This window comes from Perca fluviatilis, chromosome 11 (assembly GCF_010015445.1).
Source record: "Perca fluviatilis chromosome 11, GENO_Pfluv_1.0, whole genome shotgun sequence".
In the NCBI taxonomy this organism is placed as follows: Eukaryota; Metazoa; Chordata; class Actinopteri; order Perciformes; family Percidae; genus Perca; species Perca fluviatilis.
This window is the reverse complement of record NC_053122.1, coordinates 19,465,527-19,486,485: the sequence shown is the minus strand read 5'-3', so window position 1 is coordinate 19,486,485 and position 20,959 is coordinate 19,465,527. Positions and strand designations below refer to the sequence as shown.

General features: G+C 40.4%; 1 protein-coding gene across 5 annotated transcripts; it reads left to right on the top strand.

The window, feature by feature from the left end:
* The first annotated feature begins 529 nt into the window (after positions 1-529).
* On the top strand, positions 530-20,534 carry lpin2 (lipin 2). 5 transcript variants are annotated; one of them, XM_039816443.1, is made up of 20 exons: positions 530-726; positions 5,350-5,550; positions 8,140-8,235; positions 9,067-9,431; positions 9,525-9,632; positions 10,639-10,765; positions 10,864-11,200; positions 11,297-11,396; positions 11,555-11,742; positions 12,223-12,316; positions 12,413-12,482; positions 12,569-12,661; positions 12,821-12,903; positions 13,141-13,288; positions 13,726-13,874; positions 15,054-15,140; positions 15,563-15,715; positions 17,053-17,167; positions 17,967-18,070; positions 18,742-20,534. In XM_039816443.1, the coding sequence occupies exons 2-20, from the start codon at positions 5,359-5,361 to the stop codon at positions 18,884-18,886; spliced, it is 2,754 nt and encodes a 917-aa protein (XP_039672377.1). In that variant the 5' UTR covers positions 530-726; positions 5,350-5,358; the 3' UTR covers positions 18,887-20,534. The 5 variants fall into 5 exon arrangements, with proteins under 5 accessions (XP_039672377.1, XP_039672380.1, XP_039672376.1 ...); XM_039816442.1 differs by lacking the exon at positions 530-726 and adding an exon at positions 3,465-3,781 and having other exon boundaries at positions 9,070-9,431; XM_039816441.1 differs by lacking the exon at positions 530-726 and adding an exon at positions 3,465-3,781.
* The last annotated feature ends 425 nt before the right edge of the window (positions 20,535-20,959 follow it).

The following is a 20,959-nucleotide window of genomic DNA, read 5'->3' as shown; positions in this document are numbered from 1 at the left end:
ATTTCAAGCAGACAGATAAACAGCCCTGTAGCAGTGTGAGGCATTAACAAGTTAAACAAGGCACTCCTTGTAATAAATGTGCACATCTTCAGAGAGGTTTCCATTATCTCCCATAACAGTTAATACATTGAGAAAAATGCCTTCATTAGAGTTCAATAATTTGATTTGCAACAAGCTCAAGGGTTTGGGGGATTAATGATGTCCTATGAGAAAATGCTGATTTCTGCCTGATTTCATGGCCGGTGCCATTCATCAGGAAATCCCAAAGTGGGGTGCTCGGCCCACAATGGGTCGTTAAAATGGGGAGCCAAAAGTCCCAAGCATCAGGCATTTCATTGAGGTACCTAACCTCTCACCCACATATGGAATCCTTTGTGTATCTGTCAATAAATGTCTTCTGTTCGGTAAAAGTACTACTAGCTAAATAAAACGAGGGTATTCTGAGATCCACTACATTGGGTAAGAAGCTACAATAATTTAACCCTGGTAGAGTCACACACACACACAGACACAGACACAGTGTGAGTGAGTGAGTGCGCTGCCACTGTGCGGCTCCCTGTCCCATTAACTTCAGCTCCCTGGTTCGAGCCAAACCAGTCAGCCAAGGTGGTCCAGGCACGGGCACGTCAGGAGACTTCTAAGGAGTTTCACAGGCAGAAATATGGGGACTCACTGAAGACATCATAACGTCCTTCATCGGCAGCATCCCGCTGGAGTAACCGAAAGGTAAATATTTACAGAGTTCAACCCTTTAGATAGCCGTTCGCCGCTGTAATGCATATTTCTGATTGTACTGCCAGCTAACGTTAGCTAGCCTGTAAGATGGCTAACGTAGCTATTTTAGCTACGATGGATGAATTTAACCCAAGAGACATTCATTCATCATGTCACATATTAACGTGAGCACTTTTCATTGAAACCGTCGACAGCTAGCGTTAGCAGTGAGCCTGTTACCTTTTCACCGTTTGCGTTTTACGGTAACGTTAACCCTACGATAACATTAAAGCTAGCTAGCTAGCGGCTAACTGAGCCCCGTCTCCATTCATTTTTTTTCTGTTGAACGTTACTATCTTCTGCCCCACTGTTTATGGTTTAAATCTCTAACGGCAAGCATTACAGTACATCGTAAACATCATTTTAAATTCCGTTTTTGGTTTCTGTTTGTTTATTTCCGTTCGTGTAGCTAACGTTAGAGCGCTTGTGTAACGTTACTGGTAACATTTCAATCAAGCAATATGGCAGCTTTAATCTCCGAAATTAGCATTTTTAGCCCCAAAACGGTGAGATTTACGGCTAATTAATTAGCATATATCTTGTGTGTTAATTCACGTTCTGTAGTTTGTAAGCCTAGCTAACTGTTAGAAAGTGTTGTTGGCTTGTAAACAATGCTGCCACCTCACCAAGCAAACCATCTGCCTGTGGGTGGTATTTAAAAAAATTAAATAAACTAACTTAAACCCCAGTAACGTTAAATGTCAAGTAGGTTAACGTAAAAAAGGCATTACTTTATGTGTAATTTGAGATAATCCCAAACTGATACTGTCACCTAGCTAATTATTGACACTCAAGTCAGTCTCACTGCCGTGTTTTAGGTAACCCTTCAAAACACTTTGGATCAGCTAACTAGCTAGCTAATTATATCGTGACAGCTCATGATTAGCACTTCATTTTAACTCATTTGCACTCTCAGATAACATGTTTACTAGCTAGCTAAAAACAGTGAAGTCGAATATAACAACCTTATTATTTAATGACTGCGGTTCTTGTTGCTTTAGAGATGTGTTTGTGTTTGGAGGCTGTAGTTTGTGAAGCTGTTACACTGCATTGTGTTATGCAGACTAGGCTAAATGTAAATAATTAAAATAAAAACTTACCAGTATAACACATTACAGTGTAACAGCACTGCAGCACCACACATTACATTACCATGAAGTTAATCAACACATCTCTAAAATATTTTCAACAAGAAAACTATATTAGTATATGAACATTATTATCTTCATGAAGATAGGATTTATTGCAGGGCTGTTCATAAACTGGGTGTACCTAATAACCTGAGCTAAAGCTACCTGACTTAGTCCTGGCTTGATAAGAGGATTGCAGTTTACCAAACATGAAAAACATTTGTACATACTTCTCTTTCCTACACTTACTGCAGCCGAGGATGATTAAATAAATAATGGATTTGTTGTACCTTGGCTTTTAAAGCAAACACTTTACGGTGCTTTTGACTTATTCTTTCTCACAGGGTGTTTTTCTTGCACTGCAGAATAGTGTAAAAATGAAAGCAAACACTGTCTGTCTGGGGTTGTGGTTGTCATGGTTTATGTTACACACATAATAAGTAGGCTCATTTTGGTACAGTTTGGTGTAACCTAATACTTGAGAGAGTGTAACATGAACCTTGTGTTGTCTGGTTGGCCCGCACAGTCGCAGGACTGATTATTTTGTCAAAGCAAATGTTGCACTGGATCATTTCAGATCAAGACCATAATTATGTTGTGAAAGGATCTAGGACCATAACGCTGGTCTTTTAATTCTTAATGGTACACGTACAGATTGTATTTATTTAAGGCATTGATTCTGGCTTAGTGTATTCAGTTACTGCTTGGTTATTTGTGACTCAGTACACAACACAACATTTCATGTCTAAAAGTAAAGTAAGCTTTTTGTGCATGAGTCTTGTCAAATATTCATATTGAAACACACAACAGATCCTAGCACAGGGGGGGATGAACTATCAATGCTTGCACCCAGTAGGCCCCTGTGTTTTGTGTGATAGGGTTTACAAAAGGCTTAGCAGATGGGACAGTGGGAATGAGGCCTTTTTGGAAGAACCTCATGCATTATCTTTATCTTAGGCATTCACTTAGAAGCTAAACCAGGCAGGAGGATGCTGGAAACCTCCCGATGACAAAAACATGTTTTGAATTCATCATTGCTTGGAGTACAGTCTTATTAGTTTACCCATTCCATCTGTATTATATGTCGATATGATTAAAATTAGCACTTGATATTTAATATAGACTAATCTCTGCGGAGATTATACCTTTTGATATTTGCAGAACTTTCACCTGTTAACATTTGCGGTCACATGTTTCGGATGCCAAAAAGTTCAAGGGTAATGAGCAACAAAAGATCAACATGTTGAAGTCCAATGTACTGAATGTCCCATTGGTTGACTCCTGCAGCCAATCGATTAGTCACGCACAATAACAAGCACACGCAGCAACGATTGTGCCATGCATGTGACTGACTGTGCAAGAACGTCAAGCTGTGAGTACTGCTTGTTTTTTTTCCTGAGCTTGTACTCCTTATCAAAGAAGAACATTGCATAGCCGTTCACATGAATTAGCTGCCCCTTATCAGCCATACACCGCCACCTTAAAGAGGCCATCCCATTGGCTGAATCCTTTGAGTCCTGTCAGCTAACTAAATGAGCACATCCAGAATAAGGACGACAAAGTTTATGACAGTGTTGCACAATCGCGTCCGATAGCAGTGTAGTGGTATTTAGCCTTGGAAGGGTTATTCTAACGTTATTAGGTGGGCAACATTTGAGATTGGATTCAGGATGGCAGGGAGGCATTATTATCGTAATCTGAGGGTGGAAAACATTGGTCCCAGTGGAGTATCCTGAGGTGGGTAAGGTAAGAGAGCTGGTGCTCTACTAACTGTGATGAAGAGACAGAGATCCTGGGGGGACAGGGAGCTCCTGGGATGCAACACAGACAACAGTGAACAGGATGAGTCCTCATCTCTGAGGTCATATTGGTCCTTGGTGAGTCAGTGCTGACAGGTCTCTTAGTTGGTCACAGCTTTGGCCTGATGCTACAGGGCCTACTATACCTGCTGTTAGTCATCCAGTATTGTTGGGTTTGGCAGGTTTCTTGGATTTATTGCCATATTATTGTGGCCAAGCCTAGTGCCCACAGTAAATCAGATGGATGATGTCAGTTTCAAGACTGTTTGTTTGTTTTTTAGGAAGTGTGATAGAAGAGGGCGGGACACTGATAAAGTGTTTGAAGTGTATTTTGGAGGGTCTAAAATATCCTGGCTGGGTCATGAAGCCTGTATTGCCTGTCTAATCGGCAAGTAATTTTGTGTAGTGTAGCTCCTTGTTGTGTTTACTTCTACTTCTGAGTTTAAAGAGGGAAAAGACTATGGCTAGCAGGCAGGTAAAGCATGTTTGTCACATGTGACTGTGACTGTTCTAACTGAATGCTGGCACCTTTCCAGAGAGCTCTTGTGTAAGGGTAATTTTAGCTTTTAACGTATAATATTCCCTATTATATAATGAACTTTATAGATGTTTGGAGCCTTGTTATGTCTTTATGTATCTCTGCACTTGGTGTTGTTAACACTGTGTCAGTCCAAAGGACAGGAGCTTTGCACTTTCGTGTAATTGCAATGCTACTTTCTGTAGTGTCAAAATAAAAGTGAAAGTGTATTACATAATGCTCCAAACGTATACTGCCATGTGTTATTTGCTTGATAGCAACAAGACTGTTTCTGGTTTTCAGAGATACAGAAAATCCAGACAGAGCAACACACATACATAAAATTGACCATCATCATGCTACATGTGGATATTTTAACCCTGGCCTGAACAAACAAAATCATGTTTGCTAAGTTAATGTACACTCTCTCTGTGTCACAGTGTACAAATGACTGCAAATAATCTTGTTCAGTAAAGAGGCCACAGGAAGGCTGAAAAGTTTGTGTGATTAACCAAGGCCTGTGTCTAATTTTCTCTCTGATTTAGTAGCTAGAACAGATTGCATGTAAAAAAAAAAAAAGTCTTAGAAACTGCTTCTCCCAAGCAACAAAGAAGTGCTTTGACAAAATGTGCAGGGTTGATCCTAGTCCATATAAAAATAGCCACATAACTATGAACCTTAGTATTGTATTTCATATACTTAGCAGAGGGTTATGAATGTAAACAGGAAGGGCAGTGGGAACTCTGTGTGAGGTTGTCTCTTCTCATTGTTTCAGCCTAGCCGTCAGCCCCCTCTCTGACATTGCTCATGTGGGACAGCGGCCAGTGACAGGGTAACAGTGGCACTCTGGCAGTCTGTATCAGGTCAGGAGATAACAGACACCACAGGGCAGGCAGGCAGAGAGGGAGCTGAGAGATGAAAGCAAAAGACAAATGAGACCGATCGACTGTCAAGAAGAAGATCCTTAAAAGAAGAGACAACAGTGGGTGGACTTGAGAGAGTGCCAAATCAAGTGGAAAACTATTAGATTACAGGCCAAAACAGTCTTCTGGACTCTAGCTGACCAATACTTCCTCATCCTGTCTTTCCCTTAACACAGCTAATATTTTGTTCTCTTCCCCCCCTCCAGGCGGACACCATGAACTACGTGGGCCAGCTGGCAGGTCAGGTGCTGGTAACTGTCAAAGAACTGTACAAGGGCATTAATCAGGCCACGTTGTCGGGCTGCATTGATGTTGTGGTTGTCCGCCAGAGAGATGGCACCTACCAGTGCTCACCATTCCATGTGCGCTTTGGCAAGCTGGGTGTACTCCGCTCCAAAGAGAAAGTGGTAAGTGGTAAAACTGTTCTTTGTTTTTTCTCACTGACATTTTGAAGTCATGTAATTATTAAAATTATTGTGCTCCATTTCAAGAAGCTTCCAAATTTATGAACCAACATAAGGAAATATTTCTAAATGCATAATTGAGTGTATATAAGAGTGTGTGCAAACTACAGACTGTGTTGTTTCCCTTTTGAAGAAGAACACTTTGAATGTTCATACAGCATGATCAGTCTTCAAGACAACTTAAACATTAGTACAGTAATTGTGGCTAGTACTGCATGAGATTATGTTCAAACTAAGCCAGATAATTTTTAGGTTTTAAAATTATTATTTTTTTAAGTTTTAGGTTACTGACTCTTAATTTGTACACTTTAATGGTCCACCACACTAGTGTTATCACTTATTTGCTTGATTAAAAAGTTATCAGGAGAGTGTTTGTACTTGGTTGACATCTGCCTGAACGTACGGTCACACTAACCTTCCTTTCAAGAAAATCAGGGGATAACCCCACAAACTCAGGGCCAACCCTGCTCCAGAGCAGGGCCAGCAAGCCCTATACTAGGCTAAAGTCGGGGTTAGCCCACTTGGAATGTGCCAGGATTTTGGCCAGTGGTGGGGGGGGGGGGGAAGCAGCCTGAAAATATTGTAAACAAATTAATAACATAACTAATTACACTGGTCGCACTGTTAAGCTCTGTTTCAGACTGATACCTCCAGTTCAGGGTCAGGACGCCAACATTAACACACTGACAACATTGTATTCAGAATATAAAATATTTTTTAATCACACTTTTTTATGTGTGATTATGTAAAGGTATTCACGAGATACCAACCTTTCTTGAACTTGTGAATTTTGCCAGCCGTCTTCTCTCTCTCTCTCTCTCTCTGTGTGTGTGTGTGTTGGTGTGTGTGTGTGTGTGTGTGTGTGTGTGTGTGTGTGTGTGTGTGTGTGTGTGTGTGTGTGTGTGTGTGTGTGTGTGTGTGTGTGTGTGGTTGTGGGTGTGTGTGTTTGTGTGTGTCAGAGTCAGAGTCAGAGTCAGAGGAGAGCAGGGAAAGGAAATACAGCTGAACGAATACGCTGCGTATTTTAAATAGCGTAAAAAAAAAAGATTAATCAGGATCAGAGTGGGAGATGATTTATTGGGGAATGACACTGTCTCACCACCTACCCAGAATGCTGATGGGTTTGGAGGGAGGACTGAATGAGTGGTTCCTATAGCAACAGCTCTACAACTTTAAATGTGTGGGAGGGGAAGGAAACGTGAAGAAGGCCTTAACAACAAGGGCTGTTGTGTAACAAAACAGTTATGCATGTGTCCCTGAGTTCAGATGACATTGCTTTGGTTGCACACATGGCTAACATTGACGCTGTAACCCGCTACCAGCAGGTTGTAAACAATCTCTCCCAGACTTTTGTTGAGCTCTCTTTGGAGCTCAACACTACAAAAACTAAGGAGCTCTACTGCGGGGGCAGAGACAAGGCAACACCTTTTTTATATATATATATATATATATATATATATATATATATATATATATATATATATATATATATATATATAAATATAAATATATATATAATATAATATAGTGGGAATGGAACTGTAGTTTCCAGCCAAATCCTAATTAAATTTTGGATGTGGATAATGTGTCTGTGCCCATACACTAGTCACTTTGGTTGGCAACTAGAAATGTTTTTAAAGTACTGTTTTGATTCTTAAAAACATTTGGGGCAATAAGTAAAAAGTCGGCTATGCATAAATAGCTCTACTTTCCTTTCTTCTGGCTAGAAGTAAATAAAAACTTCAAAAGTCACATTTGCTAGTGCTCTCAGAGAGAAACTGACCCTACTTCCTATAATCTAGCATGGTCTTGGCAAATCCACAAGTCAGCCAAGTGAAAGTAACCTGTCACCGGCTGTGAAAGGCTGAATAGGACCCTCGTGTATTCTGGCTCATTATTAATTGGGCTTTCAAATTCCCAGCCATAACTCACCATCTTGAGGATGCTGAGAAACATCAGCAAAGGCAAAGATAAAACAGAGTGAAAAAAACAGATGATGTTGGTGGGAGTTGATTGAGAATTAATATTGATGATTTGCTTTTTGGTTGTTAGACTGGGCTGAGCAATTGTGAGTCAAATTGTGCCTTCTCTGTAGTCTCTGCCGGACATGATCTGGTTTTTCCTTTTGTGGTGTCAAGTTTCTGAATGGCCTCAGGGCCACTGGGGGTTTGCCCGGGAAACACAAATGGCCCCGTTCTTTTGGCAGGGTCCACAGAATGAAAGCCCAGAGGACCCATACAGTATTTAGGTTTTGTTAAGCCCTGGGAGAAAGAGGGGGCTATAAGTAGCTACGTGCTTTCTATGTGGCCTGACATGTAATGTTGGAAGTACAGTATAATTAAACAAGACGCAATTTGTTTTTGTTTTTTTAAATAATTAATTAAAAAAGCATAATCAGCTGTATATGGATGGATACATACATGCTGATTAGACAGATCGGGCAAAAAACATTTTCAGTGTTGTCTTTATGATTTTGATTTCCTAATAAAAAGTACCATTACATTTCTTTAATTTTCTGCCCAATTCTTCCAGATTGACATCGAAGTGAATGGAGAGCCGGTAGAGCTGCACATGAAGCTTGGTGACAATGGAGAGGCCTTTTTTGTCCAGGAATCTGAGCAGCTGAATGTGAGCATCCAATTAATGAAGCCCACTATTTAAAAATAAATAAATTGAATAACAATACTGTTGCAGGTTAATAACACAAACTTTAATTTTGATTTGTTTGTACTGCGTAAAGCATAGCAGCTGAAGTTAAGTGAGATATACAGCAGTGTTTACAGCGTTTTGTACAGTGGTTTGTGTTTCAGCCTAGCAGCCAATTTCATCACCCTTTGATTGATATACAGTTATGTGTGTGTGTGTGTGTATGTATGTATGTATGTATGTATACATAAGCATGATGCCTTAAGAATTTATTTGAAGAAAATCCCATATTCATAAGGATGGTCGTAACAACAGATTCAGCATGGTTTTATGCAAACTGCACCAAAATGACTGCACCACAGTGTCTCATGATGACTTAACACAACAACCATCTTAACGCCTAGAGTGAGCGATTTCTTTTCCTATGATTGCGAAGGAATGGCCCTCCCTACTCTGTCTCTTCTTGGTTTACCCTACAAAGGCAGCGAGTACTAGCCAATCAGACGCAAAGTAGGGCGGGTCATGCCTTCGCCATCCTAGTAAACGCCTAGAGCGACGTAGAAGTGTAGGGAAATGTTTTTGTAAGGAAATAATTACTCCACTGTTGTGTTGCTGTTACTTTTGACCTGTTGCACCTGCTTTTCGAACTCTCAGCAAAACAACTAAGCAGTAACAACACTGTTCTACTGGACTTCAGTCTTTGGCTAGTAGGAACAGACCTTGGAGTCATTAATGCTGCTTTGGTTTGCACTTGTTTAAACATATCTTAAGCCTTAAGTTCCTACATTCTCAAGATTCTCATTGATCTCTCAGCAGATTGTCCCTGCCCACCTGGCCACCTCTCCAATCCCCACCGAGAGTCACCTGTTCTGGATCTCAGAGGTTGAGCACAGGGCACCGAAAGATCTGGAGGATGACCCCGCTGACCCCGAGGACCCACCCGAGCTCCCTGCTCCGAACACCATGTCCACAAAAAAGAAGAAGAGACGGAAGAAGAAGCACAAAGGAGACCCCCGAAGAGAGGAGCTGACCCCGCCCATGTCAGTGACGACGGGTAATGCTATTGCTGCTAACGCACCTGCTGCTACGACTGCTGCTATGTCCAGCACTGGGCAAAATGAAGAGATCTTTGAGATGGACATGAGCTCTGACGAGGAAGCTGCAGCACATGTCTCGAGGTAGGTTCAGGGTCAATACTCACTGTTGTAGCAGAAATCTGTTTAAATAGAGATGAATTAATTATTACAATTTCTGTTTCGTTTCGTATTTAGGTCACCTTCAGTGACCACAATGCGAGACATTGACCCCAAATTACCCGCAGCCAGACACAGCCTCGATGGTTATCCACTGTCTGATGGGGACTGGCCGTCAAATGACAGGTATGTATTAGACAATGTATGTCACGTGAAATCATAAAAAAATTAATCTAATTTCAGTGAAATGTAATCTGTCAGTTCCTTCAATTTATGCATTTAAAACGGTAGTAATAATAATAATGGGGGGCAGCTAATTCAGTTAGGGCACGTTCAGACCAAAGCAAGCGATTTACCACAGGGTTGTGCGGCGGTGGGACTGTCACTTAAATGGCCCATTTGTGTGGCGTCCTGTTGTGTTATTTACCCCCCAATACAGCACAAGTAGACTTATTATTTCACAATTATTGTTTTCCGTTAGATCATTAATAGATCTCGACATTTCCGACCGCACTTGAAGGCAGCTTCATTTCACGGAGAAAGAGAGAAAGAAAAGAGATGGAGGAACTGTGCTTTCTTGTTGCAGGAAATATTCAGCTGTTACGGAGATTCCTGGGCAGTTCAGTGCTTGGGTTTTGTTTTTTACCCTCATAGTGTTTTAAGACTTTCTTGTGGCAGCGACAGAGGCAGTGATGTTTACTGGACAGGACTCTCACACCGCCTCAAAACGGACTGCCAAGATTGCCGGTTGCGTGATTGGCCACCACAGGGTGACGTCGGCTTGCGTTTCTCCAAAAGTTGAATCAGTCTCAACTTTTCGCCGCAGGCTCCACCCCCTTGCTGCCTAAACGCACTACCCCCATACAAAATTAACGAAAAGACCTGCGTTTTCGCCAGACCGTCTGAGGGCCACTGCAGGGTTTGTGAATGCAGCCTTAGGCACTTTCCTCATTTAGGATCCTAGTTGCCTGAGGGTAGAAGCTCCTCCTGAGCCTCCCAGTGCTGCCCTGGTGTATCCGCTACCTTCTTCCCAACGTCAGTGGGGAGAAAAGGCTGTTAACTGGGCGATTTGGATCCTTAATGATTCTCCTAGCCTTTTTCTTGGAGAGCCTGTTGTAAATATCCTTAAGCGGGGGTGTGGCAGAGACACGTAAATTGACTATTGTTTGCCTATGTTTATCTATCCCTTCAGTCATGGCTTGTCTCAGGCCTTTTCCCCAAAGAGTGACTCTGAACTTATGGTCAGGCCCTCAGAGTGTTTGCTCAGAGCGGAGTCCCACATGCAGTGGACCTGGGGGGAGTTTCCAGAAACAACCAGGGTAAGCACCTCTTCACTAACATTCAGAGGTAGTACATAGTTCTCAGTATACTCTCCTCTTTAGTAACTTTTTTTCCCCCGCTGATATTCAAACTCCAGGTCACCAAAAAAGAAAAACCAGAACTACTAAAAACAGTGACCATCACCCCATCAGAGAACACCCACTTCCGCGTCATCCTCAGCTCTGAGGCCATGGAGAACGACACTGAGATTGAAAGGGGAGGTGGTGCCTCCTCTTCCGTGTGTACCATCGTCAAGCCCGAGCCACGCACCCCTATCACCACTGTAACACCCGTGATTCCTCTCACATCTGTTGACACCATTACATCTATGAGTCCTGTAACCCCCACAGAGCCCCTGGATGTCCTGCCACCCAGTGTGGCAACCTCCACCCCTTACAACAGTCAACAGAGCGATTCACCCTCTAAGAAGAAAGGTACGTTTGGTGGTTATCCATTACCCCTTTTTCAGCCATCTCCTGGTTAGTTATGACTGCACATTAACTGATATATACTCCTGTTGTTGAATGAAGGTGTCCCAAAGAGGAGCCAGCATCAGGGTCCCGAGGATATCTACCTAGATGACCTGAATGTACTTGAACCTGATGTTGCTGCACGATATTTTCCTAAGAGGTTAGATTATGAAAGAGGCACCTAATTAATGTCACTGCCTGACCTGTTTTTAATACAAAATGGAAAGCTGAATGTCGTCTATTTTAAACTAAACGAAGCAAAAAAATGTCAAACTCTAGACCAGCATCATGACATGTTGTACTCTTTTGTTGCTCCAGTGAGTCTGAGGCAGCGACAAAGCACTGGATGGACTCAGAGATGCACTCTGGTTCCCAGTCTCCACAGTCAGTGGGCAGTGCAGCAGCTGACAGCGGGACAGAGTGTCTTTCTGACTCGGCTAGTGACCTCCCCGATGTCACTCTTTCTCTGTGTGGAGGCCTCACAGAAAATGCTGAAATATCCAAAGGTACACCAGAATGGCACTCATAAAAAATTTAGCCCAAAGTGCACTTGCGTGTTGTACTTTAATGCAGGATAGAAAGTTAACATCAGCCATTAGAGACTTACTAAATTCGTTGTGTAACTACAAAGTTTCCTGACTGTATTATCCACATTTGAAGGCCTCCAGCCACTGTTGGTGGAGGCTCTATTCCATACAAAAAAATCAGCTTGGTATGTGTAACGGTAATAGTGCTGGTGCCCACATTTCCCTTTTAAGCTTACAAGTATCTATCTTATTGGGGTTGAATCCCGACAGTACTTTGTCTTTTGTGTCTCATACACTCTTCTGGAAGTGTTTTTTAGAAGCCCACAGCTGATGTGGCTGATGGAAGAAAAAGTTTTCTGACCTTTCTGTGTGGCTTTAAGTAAGATGATATGACTCACCACCACTGACCTTCTCATCTGCTGTCTTTAATGAATGTTCCTCTTTCTTTTGTGTTTGCAGAAAGGTTCATGGAGCATATCATCACCTATCTGGAATTTGCTGAAAATCCAGCAATAATAGATAACCCCAACCTGGTAGTAAAGATAGGAAATAGGTAAGTACGCCTTTATTTCACACATGAAATGTACAGGAGGTATATTTTGTAAGTGTGAGGTCAATATTGTCTCTAAACTAATACCTGTGTTCTCAGATATTATAATTGGACACTAGCTGCACCCTTGATCCTAAGTCTACAAGCATTTCAGAAGAACTTACCAAAGGTAACTGTGACGTAACTTGGTTTTCTGTTCTGTGTTGTCAGTACATTATGGATCATTGTAAATCATTGTCTTCTTCTTTATCCTAGGCTACAGAGGAGGCCTGGGTGAAGGAGAAAATGCCAAAGAAGTCAGGCCGCTGGTGGTTCTGGCGAAAAAGGGCAGATAGTACAATCAAGCAGGTGTGCACATGTTATCACAAGTATTAGAAACAAAACGTGCACTGCAAACTAAACTCCTACAAGTTTCCTTTATTTAGTAAGAATCACATTCTTATTTACTGTCTTTTGTTTTTATATGTACTTTAAATCTTGGGATGTTTTCCTTTTTTATTCTTCCAGTCTGAGACTAAGCTTGAAACCAAGGAGGAGTCTCAACTGGAGGAGGAAGGACCCTCCATGTCTCAGGAGAAACTGCCCTTACAGTAAGTGGTACCAAAGGTTTATTAATACTCTGTCAAGTCAAGTGAGTTCAGTGACATGTTGAACTCTGGCATGACATTGTAAAAAAAAAATAACAAACACAGCTTTATGTATCTGTTTTATGACAACTCAGCATAATCACATTATATTGTGAGATAGTGAGAAGTCGACAAACAAAGGTGTTTTGGCTTTATTTATCTATATACAGTAAAAAGATAACGCTTTTTGTTTCCTTGTAGGCCTAAAGCAGGAGACTCGTCCAGTGATGAAGAGGCCAAGGAGGTGAGCGCTGCATCCTGTCAGGAGAGACTGCAGTCAGTAGATAGTCAGCACCACACCAGCCCACACACTTACAGGAAGTCACTACGCCTCTCCTCTGATCAGATAGTAAGTATATTCTTACACACACGTTTTTCTACCTCAAAATCACCTAGCCAACTTATTTAAAGGTATAGCATTCTACCGCCCAATTGCATTTCATTTATAATATTATTAAGCTGTACTTTTATTTGTTTAATTTTCAAATAACAATGTGGCTGGTTTTCAGAATAGATGATTGATAATATTACAAACTGGAGTGTAGAGCACTCAATGATATTTGTACTTAAAAAGGCTATATTTTGTAGTTAGGAGCCCCCTCTGCTGGCTAGCCATGAACTGCATAGTGTTTGCTCCACTTACAGTCTGTAGGGGGCTCTGAAGACCATGTTCATTTTACTGTGGCAAAACAAATCATACTGGACAGCAATGTTTTTACTGTTGGAACACATGTTGGTGAATGAAATTGCCTGTGCCTCCCTTCACCGTCTTCCTTGTGTTACCAGGCCAGTCTGAAACTGAAGGAGGGACCTAATGATGTGACCTTTAGCATCACCACCCAATACCAGGGCACATGCCGCTGCGAGGGCACCATCTACCTGTGGAACTGGGACGACAAAGTCATTATCTCTGACATTGATGGCACCATCACCAAGTACGTGCCCCCAAGTCACTCACAGTTTCCTAACAGAGTAACGGTGCTGAACTTCTCTGAGGTGTTATTCTACTTTTGTCACTATATAGCTTGTGGTCAGTACTGAACAGCACAGTAAATTACTGTTATTGTTGCAATGCTTTGTCCAGGGCTCATCGGTTCTCCACCATTACATAGGATTTTGCTTCCCTTAGTTTGCATATAATAGCAGCTGCTTCTACATGCTCCTAATAAATACCAAATATTGATTGGGTATGTATATGAGGAGTAATCAACCTGTTACTCACACTCTTTTTAGAAACCTTTTTGCACATTTTTTGTCATATTGCAAGAAAGGAAGTGATTTGTACATTAGCAAGACAGCATGTGTAGAAGTGCAATGCTATTTTTAGTCCCTCATGTCTATAAATGGCCTGCGTATTTGACGACTAGTGTGATCACCGGAGATGGTCAGCAGGTGAGCGAACAGTGACTTTAAGTCGTTGCAGAACATTGGAATAAAGGAAAGAAAGGAGGATGATAAATGGTTTTACAGAACATTATATTTCCCTTCTTAAACATCTTGTGCAGTTTTCTTTGCAAACTCATTGACACAGAAAAATTCAAGTCATTGTTAAATAGCAGATAATAAGTCCATAATCCAGTTTTGAACTTATTAATTAGCTTAAAGATAGCTCCATCTGTTTTGACGTAAGTCTGATGTCTGCCTGACGCCCACTCATAGTTTCATAGGTTCATAGGTGGTCAACATCAAACAGGTCCAGATTGACTGAAGCTTATTATGTCTGTGACCCTCTAGGTCAACCTGTGGTACATGGCTTTCTTTGAAGAGAGCACAGGAACTATAATGAGCCCATTTACATTTCAGTCTGTAAGCACACACCGCTATAAGCTATGGTTGAGACCGTGCCTGCCCTATGGGACCGTAATGCTCATTAGTGGAGAACAGTCCGTAATGTTCTGTTTATGATGAAATGGTAAAGTAGTTATGGTGCTTTATGTGACCTTTGAGCGGTCTGTACTACCAATCTGCTTTTTTCAAGCACATTTTTTCTCTGACTCTCTTACTCTACATCTGCTACGTTTTTAGGGCCCTTTTTTCAGTGACGTACCTAACAGATGGGGATATATCTGTCTTTATGTCACTAATATCTGCATGTATTTGTTTTAATGTTTTAGGTCAGATGTGTTTGGACAGATCCTGCCACAGTTGGGGAAGGACTGGACCCACCAGGGCATTGCCAAGCTCTACCACTCAGTAGCTGAGTAAGTGCACAACAACACTGATTAATCACAGAGGAAGGTTGAATGGTTGGTCAGTGGTTAGCACTGTCTGGGTTTGATTCCAAATCGTCTCTCTGTGGAGTTGATTTTTTTCCTCCCAGTGTTTGCGTGGGGTGCTTTGAAATTGATGACTCCGCAAGCTCAACTATAATCAAGATAGAATTATTGTAGAAACTTATAACCCCCATGAAACTTCATGTCAGTGTTGGACCACTTTTCTCATTGTAGTTCCTTTGTGAGTTTAAAAAGTGTATAGCGGGTATAGCTAATGGATGGATGGTATGACATTTGCACATTATGAAAGCATCTGAAAGTTCTATTCTTAGTAATTGCTAATGATGGTCATCATATTAAACTGTATTGGAACAACCGTTAATGAGCACCGCTCTCCTCCCCGATGGCAGGAACGGCTACAAATTCTTGTACTGTTCAGCGCGGGCTATTGGCATGGCTGACATGACAAGAGGTTACCTGCAGTGGGTCAATGATGGAGGCACCATTCTACCCCGGGGACCTCTAATGCTGTCTCCCAGCAGCCTCTTCTCTGCCTTCCACAGGTACAAGAACATAAAATATAAATGGCATCCAGTTTCAGTGTCATAAAGCCAAATACGTCTTATTCCCAAAGTCGTCACAACCAATAAATCCTCCTTATCCCAAATCTTCATTCTGATTTCAAACGATCCCATATTTGTCTTCCTTCAAAGTATAATCCGTTTTGTCTGCAAACTTAATTTCACATTCAATATCTGCCAAGTTTGTCCAAATCCTCTCCAAATCTCCATTCATTATAATAAGCCTTTCATAAGCCTTTCATATGCCGAGGTTGTTGAGGCTACAGAAAACTCAAACTCATAAATTTCTAGCTGTGTTGGTAGCCTTGCAATCGGCTCGTAGAAATATACTTATGTGCACAATCTGCTTGTCTCTCTTGCTGTCTCTTATTTTATTTTTTATCTTTAGTTCCGGTCTTTACAGACAGGGACAGCTGCCAAGGCAATTCCTTTGATGGGCGACTGACCGCTTTTTTTAATTAGCTAATTAGACTTGGAGAATGACAACTTGCTGTTTTCCACGTTGCATTGAGCTGTGGATGGAATATTATAGGAGACCATAAAGAATCAAAGCAATTTACTACAAGTGCAGTCAAACATGATTTATGTATTCATCACACAATGTAGCTGGTAATTGATGCAAAAACTATTGGCCTTTAGTAAACCGTATGTAGTACAGGATGTGAAGATAATTTGTGAAAGCATATGTTAATGTAAAGTTAATTAAACAACTAAACACTTCTCATATTGTTACAGTACAGTTGTTTACAATTAATGTGCCCACCTCCTTAATTCCTACTCCTTAAACAAAAAAATACAGGCCATGTTGCCTTGTTGTATGCCATATAGGCCCATTATCATTTTATGCGCATAACAATGCCAAAGTCAGTGTTTTTTACTCCGTTGTCCCCATGCTCTGTCAAAGGTCAACACTTTCAGCTTTCTGTTTGGTTACTAGTTGAACTTTCAGAGAAGCTGCTCTGCTGTATTTCCATGTTAATAATACCATAATTTCAATAGGATTATTCTGTGACCTTTACCTTGTACATCATGGTTAATGTGTCACCATAGCAACCTACAGCATGTGGATTTTTGTCTAGTGTCTATTCATTATATGGCCCTTTTCCTATCAGGAAAGCTACACTAAACTAATGATTTTAAACTGATATTTTATTTTTAACTGATATTGCACATATATACCTACTGTATATACCGGATGGAAAAAAGCAAACTCGAGAGAAACTGAACATGTATTAGGCAAAGTAAACTCTAATTCAGACTTGACCCATGGTAAGCACATGAATGCGTGTCACTCTAATCAAACTGTCTGTTTGCTTCAGGGAGGTCATTGAGAAGAAACCAGAGATCTTCAAGATTGAATGCCTTACAGATATCAAGAACCTGTTCCAGCATAACAAGCAGCCATTCTACGCCGCCTTTGGGAACAGAGCTAATGTGAGTTAATGAATGTTTGAAGATGTCAGCCTCCCAGACATTAACACGCTCATTTTTACATGTCAGAAAGCTGTGCTTTCCAGAAGTGTGATGCAGACATGATGTATTGCAAGATCGACATGACACGTTGGCGATCACTTAACAGACACAAACATATGAAATCAGTACTGGGCTGAACCTGAGCTGAGGTCACTAGCTGAGTATGTCCCATGTGACATCGTCTTTGGAAAGGAGCTCAAGCTGGGCACAGCATCCCATGTTCAGCTGCATAAATACCAACGCCCAGATGAAGCACTGGGTCGGCCATCAAACATCTGTCTGTCTTTAACGCGCTCCAAGGAACTAAAACAAAAAATAAATACGCACACAAACACACAGTCTTGCTCTTGCCCATCAAAACATTCAGTCTAGAAATATTGCCATTAGGTGGAACACAAACGGGAAGTCGGTGGTTAATGTTATTGATATGGTTATGTCAGTTTGTACCGAGTGTGTATTACGTATGAGAACTACTTTCTAAAAATGACATGATCAAGTGTGTTCTCAGATGGCTTTAAAAAGGCCAGTCTCTATTTTTTCAATCATATAAAAAATTGTTGGAACAAATAGCTATAATTGAAAACACTCTCCTGTTTTGGGCTTACAAACATCTGGAAACATAATCTTCAATGTGTCCACAGGGCAAGTCCTTTTATTTTTATTTATTTATTTTTTTCCTTTTCCTTTCCAAGTGGCTACTACTGTTTTATGTAAATGTTGGATTACAGATTGAGCCTTTAACTATTTTGTTCCCATACAGGATGTGTTTGCCTATAAGGAGGTGGGAGTTCCAGTGTGTAGGATCTTCACAGTCAACCCCAAGGGAGAGCTGATCCAGGAGCAGACCAAGGGCAACAAGTCCTCGTAAGTACATTAACTGACTGGTTCTGTCTGTCTCACTGTAGAGATCCCCGATAGGAAGGATAAGACATTGGTACATTAGAATAAGTACCACAAGTGTGCGCTTACTGTACTGTATAATATCTGACAAATTACCCACCAAATGGGATACCTTACGACATAGAAACATTAGCTTAAAGCTGCACTAATCAATATTTTTTTATGTTAACAATAGATCAGATTACATCATGTAAGGTCGTAGTGAGGAACCCACAGAGATTTATCATGCTCCTCTGCAGTAATAGGCATCTTTTTGTAGCTTTTTGTAGTGTCTTTAAGCTCATTGTTTTAGTTTACTCTCACTGCTGTCACTGCCCCCGCAGAAGCAGCATTTAGCAGTTAAAGAGCCAGATATTTCCCTCAGGAGTTTGGGCAGAACAAAACCAAGCTAAGAAGGGGAGTGTATATTGGACTTCGATTTATTTGTCAGCTTTCCAGGAACACAATTTCAAATAATGTTATTTGCTCAGTTTTTACTTTTGTATCTTGCATTGTATGTATTTAGTCAGTCGTTGCATTTTGTTTTTGTGTGATTGCTAGCAAGCTAAAATATAATAGTTCCAGATTTTCGGTATTTAGCGCTTTATTATATCTAGTCTCTGTCTGTCTCCCTGACCTGGTCCTTTTCTCCACAGTTACAGCAGGCTTAGTGAGCTGGTGGAGCATGTGTTCCCTCTGTTGAGTAAAGAGCAGAACGAGGCCTTTGTCTTGCCGGAGTTCAGCTCTTTCTGTTACTGGAGACAGCCCATACCAGACATCAACCCTGATGAACTGCTCTAATCCAGCACATATGGATGCCCAGGTGCTCATATACATGCAATTGGACTGTGCACTTGAATGCATCTCCAGGAAACACATGGATTGAAACCCAAACTTTCCTATATAGCACTCATATGCACACACAGTGTCAGGGTTATGACCATAAAACACACACACAAAAAAATGGTGAACAGTAATTACCCATTCAAGAGGAATGGGAAATTACGAAGTTATCTCCAGAATTTTACCCCAGTGAGCACTCTAGTCCCCATCAAAGTACTGGGATAAATATCAGAGACTAATCCTTTCACTTGGTAACTTCTAGCAGGGAAGCGAATGAAGCCCCACACCAGGCACTAGCCCCTTAGCACCAGAGTCTGTGCTGCGCAGAAGGGAAAGACATTGTTTTTATTGAATCAAGTTTTTCCACATTTATCGAACGCCCTGAAGAAGTGAATGTTCAAAGCGACAACAACAACAAAAAGACACACAGGGTAGGCATTTAACACTGGCCACTGGTCACATGCCGGTAATATTTAGCTGTGGCTGCTATGTTTACCTAGACACAGGTATCCAGTCTTTATTCGGTTCTAAAACATGAAGTAAAACAGTGGTTAATGGCTGGAGAGTAACTGCTGCACCACCTATGAACCGTAGACTGCAGTTAGTTACTGTAGGTGTTCAGTTTTGTTCCTGACTCTCTCGACTCTGGACTGAAGTTCAGTTCTGCTGCTGGAGCAGCTTTCAGATCGCCACTTTATCCTTGGAGAGCTTATGAGTCATGTTTGGTATTGTTAATATTCATGGTCATAGCAGGGATATTCGTTTGCCAACAAGTATGTGAAGATACACATTTAGGTGTGACTTAAAAACAATATGAAGCAGCTTCATGGTATATTGTCTCGCTGTTATTTTAACATGATTATTGTGTTATACAAGCTCTGGCAAAATCAAGTGCGTTTTGTTAACAATGCAGTCATTATTTAAGATAATTGGTATGTTTTTAAGTTATTGATTTCTATCGTGATTGCCTTTGCTTGTCTGAAAAAGTAATTTATCGCCAATGAAATGTGGATATACTTCAAATTGGTATTTTGTATGGTTGGTCATACTGTAGGTTAACATGCTCCTAACCGTAACTGCTAGGCCTTGTGTACAATCTTTTTTTCTTTTTAGCCTTGTATCCCATTTTCACAACGATTTTGTATTCCTTGTTTTACAGTGAAACTTTCAACATGTAAGGTCTAAACACATTCCTCAACCTCATAATCCACAGCTTTAGTATTAAAATATTCATTTAAATGTAAATGATAGCACTCAAACTGGAACAGTGGAAATAAGCAGATCTGGAGAGAAGGCTTAAAATGAAGGATTTTTGGTTCGCAAGGTCCTCTGTAGGACTATGGGAAGATGCAAGTTTGTCTGTGCGCGCATGCATACCTAATCACTGAGTGCTGCTGCTGTTGGGGTGACAGGATTCATTCACGCTTTTCTTATGTTCCCTCAGTGGCTTTGCCGAGACTTATCCTACGCACTTTGTCTAAGCTGCACTCAGAACACTTCTCCCCACAAGCACTTCACTGAAGGTCTCTATAGACATCAGACCAGAGTATGCAATTAATGCAGAATGGAAGAGTTCTAGTTTTACCTCTTTGTTGTGTGAGTGACACCTTTTTCTTCCCCCAAACAAATTAGCTTTTTGAAATATAAAAAAAAAAATTTTTATTTAACAGAAAATCATTTTTTTTTTTTTTGCTATTTGAAATATAACAATAAATTTTTTTTATTTTTTTTTTTTTTAATTTTAAATTTTTTTTTTTTTTTTTTTTTTTTTTTTTTTTTTTTTTTTTTTTTTTTTTTTTTTTTTTTTTTTTTTTTTTTTTTTTTTTTTTTTTTTTTTTTTTTTTTTTTTTTTTTTTTTTTTTTTTTTTTTTTTTTTTTTTTTTTTTTTTTTTTTTTTTTTTTTTTTTTTTTTTTTTTTTTTTTTTTTTTTTTTTGTTTTTGTGTGTGTGTGTTGTTTTTTTTTTTTTTTTTTTTTTTTTTTTTTTTTTTTTTTTTTTTTTTTTTTTTTTTTTTTTTTTTTTTTTTTTTTTT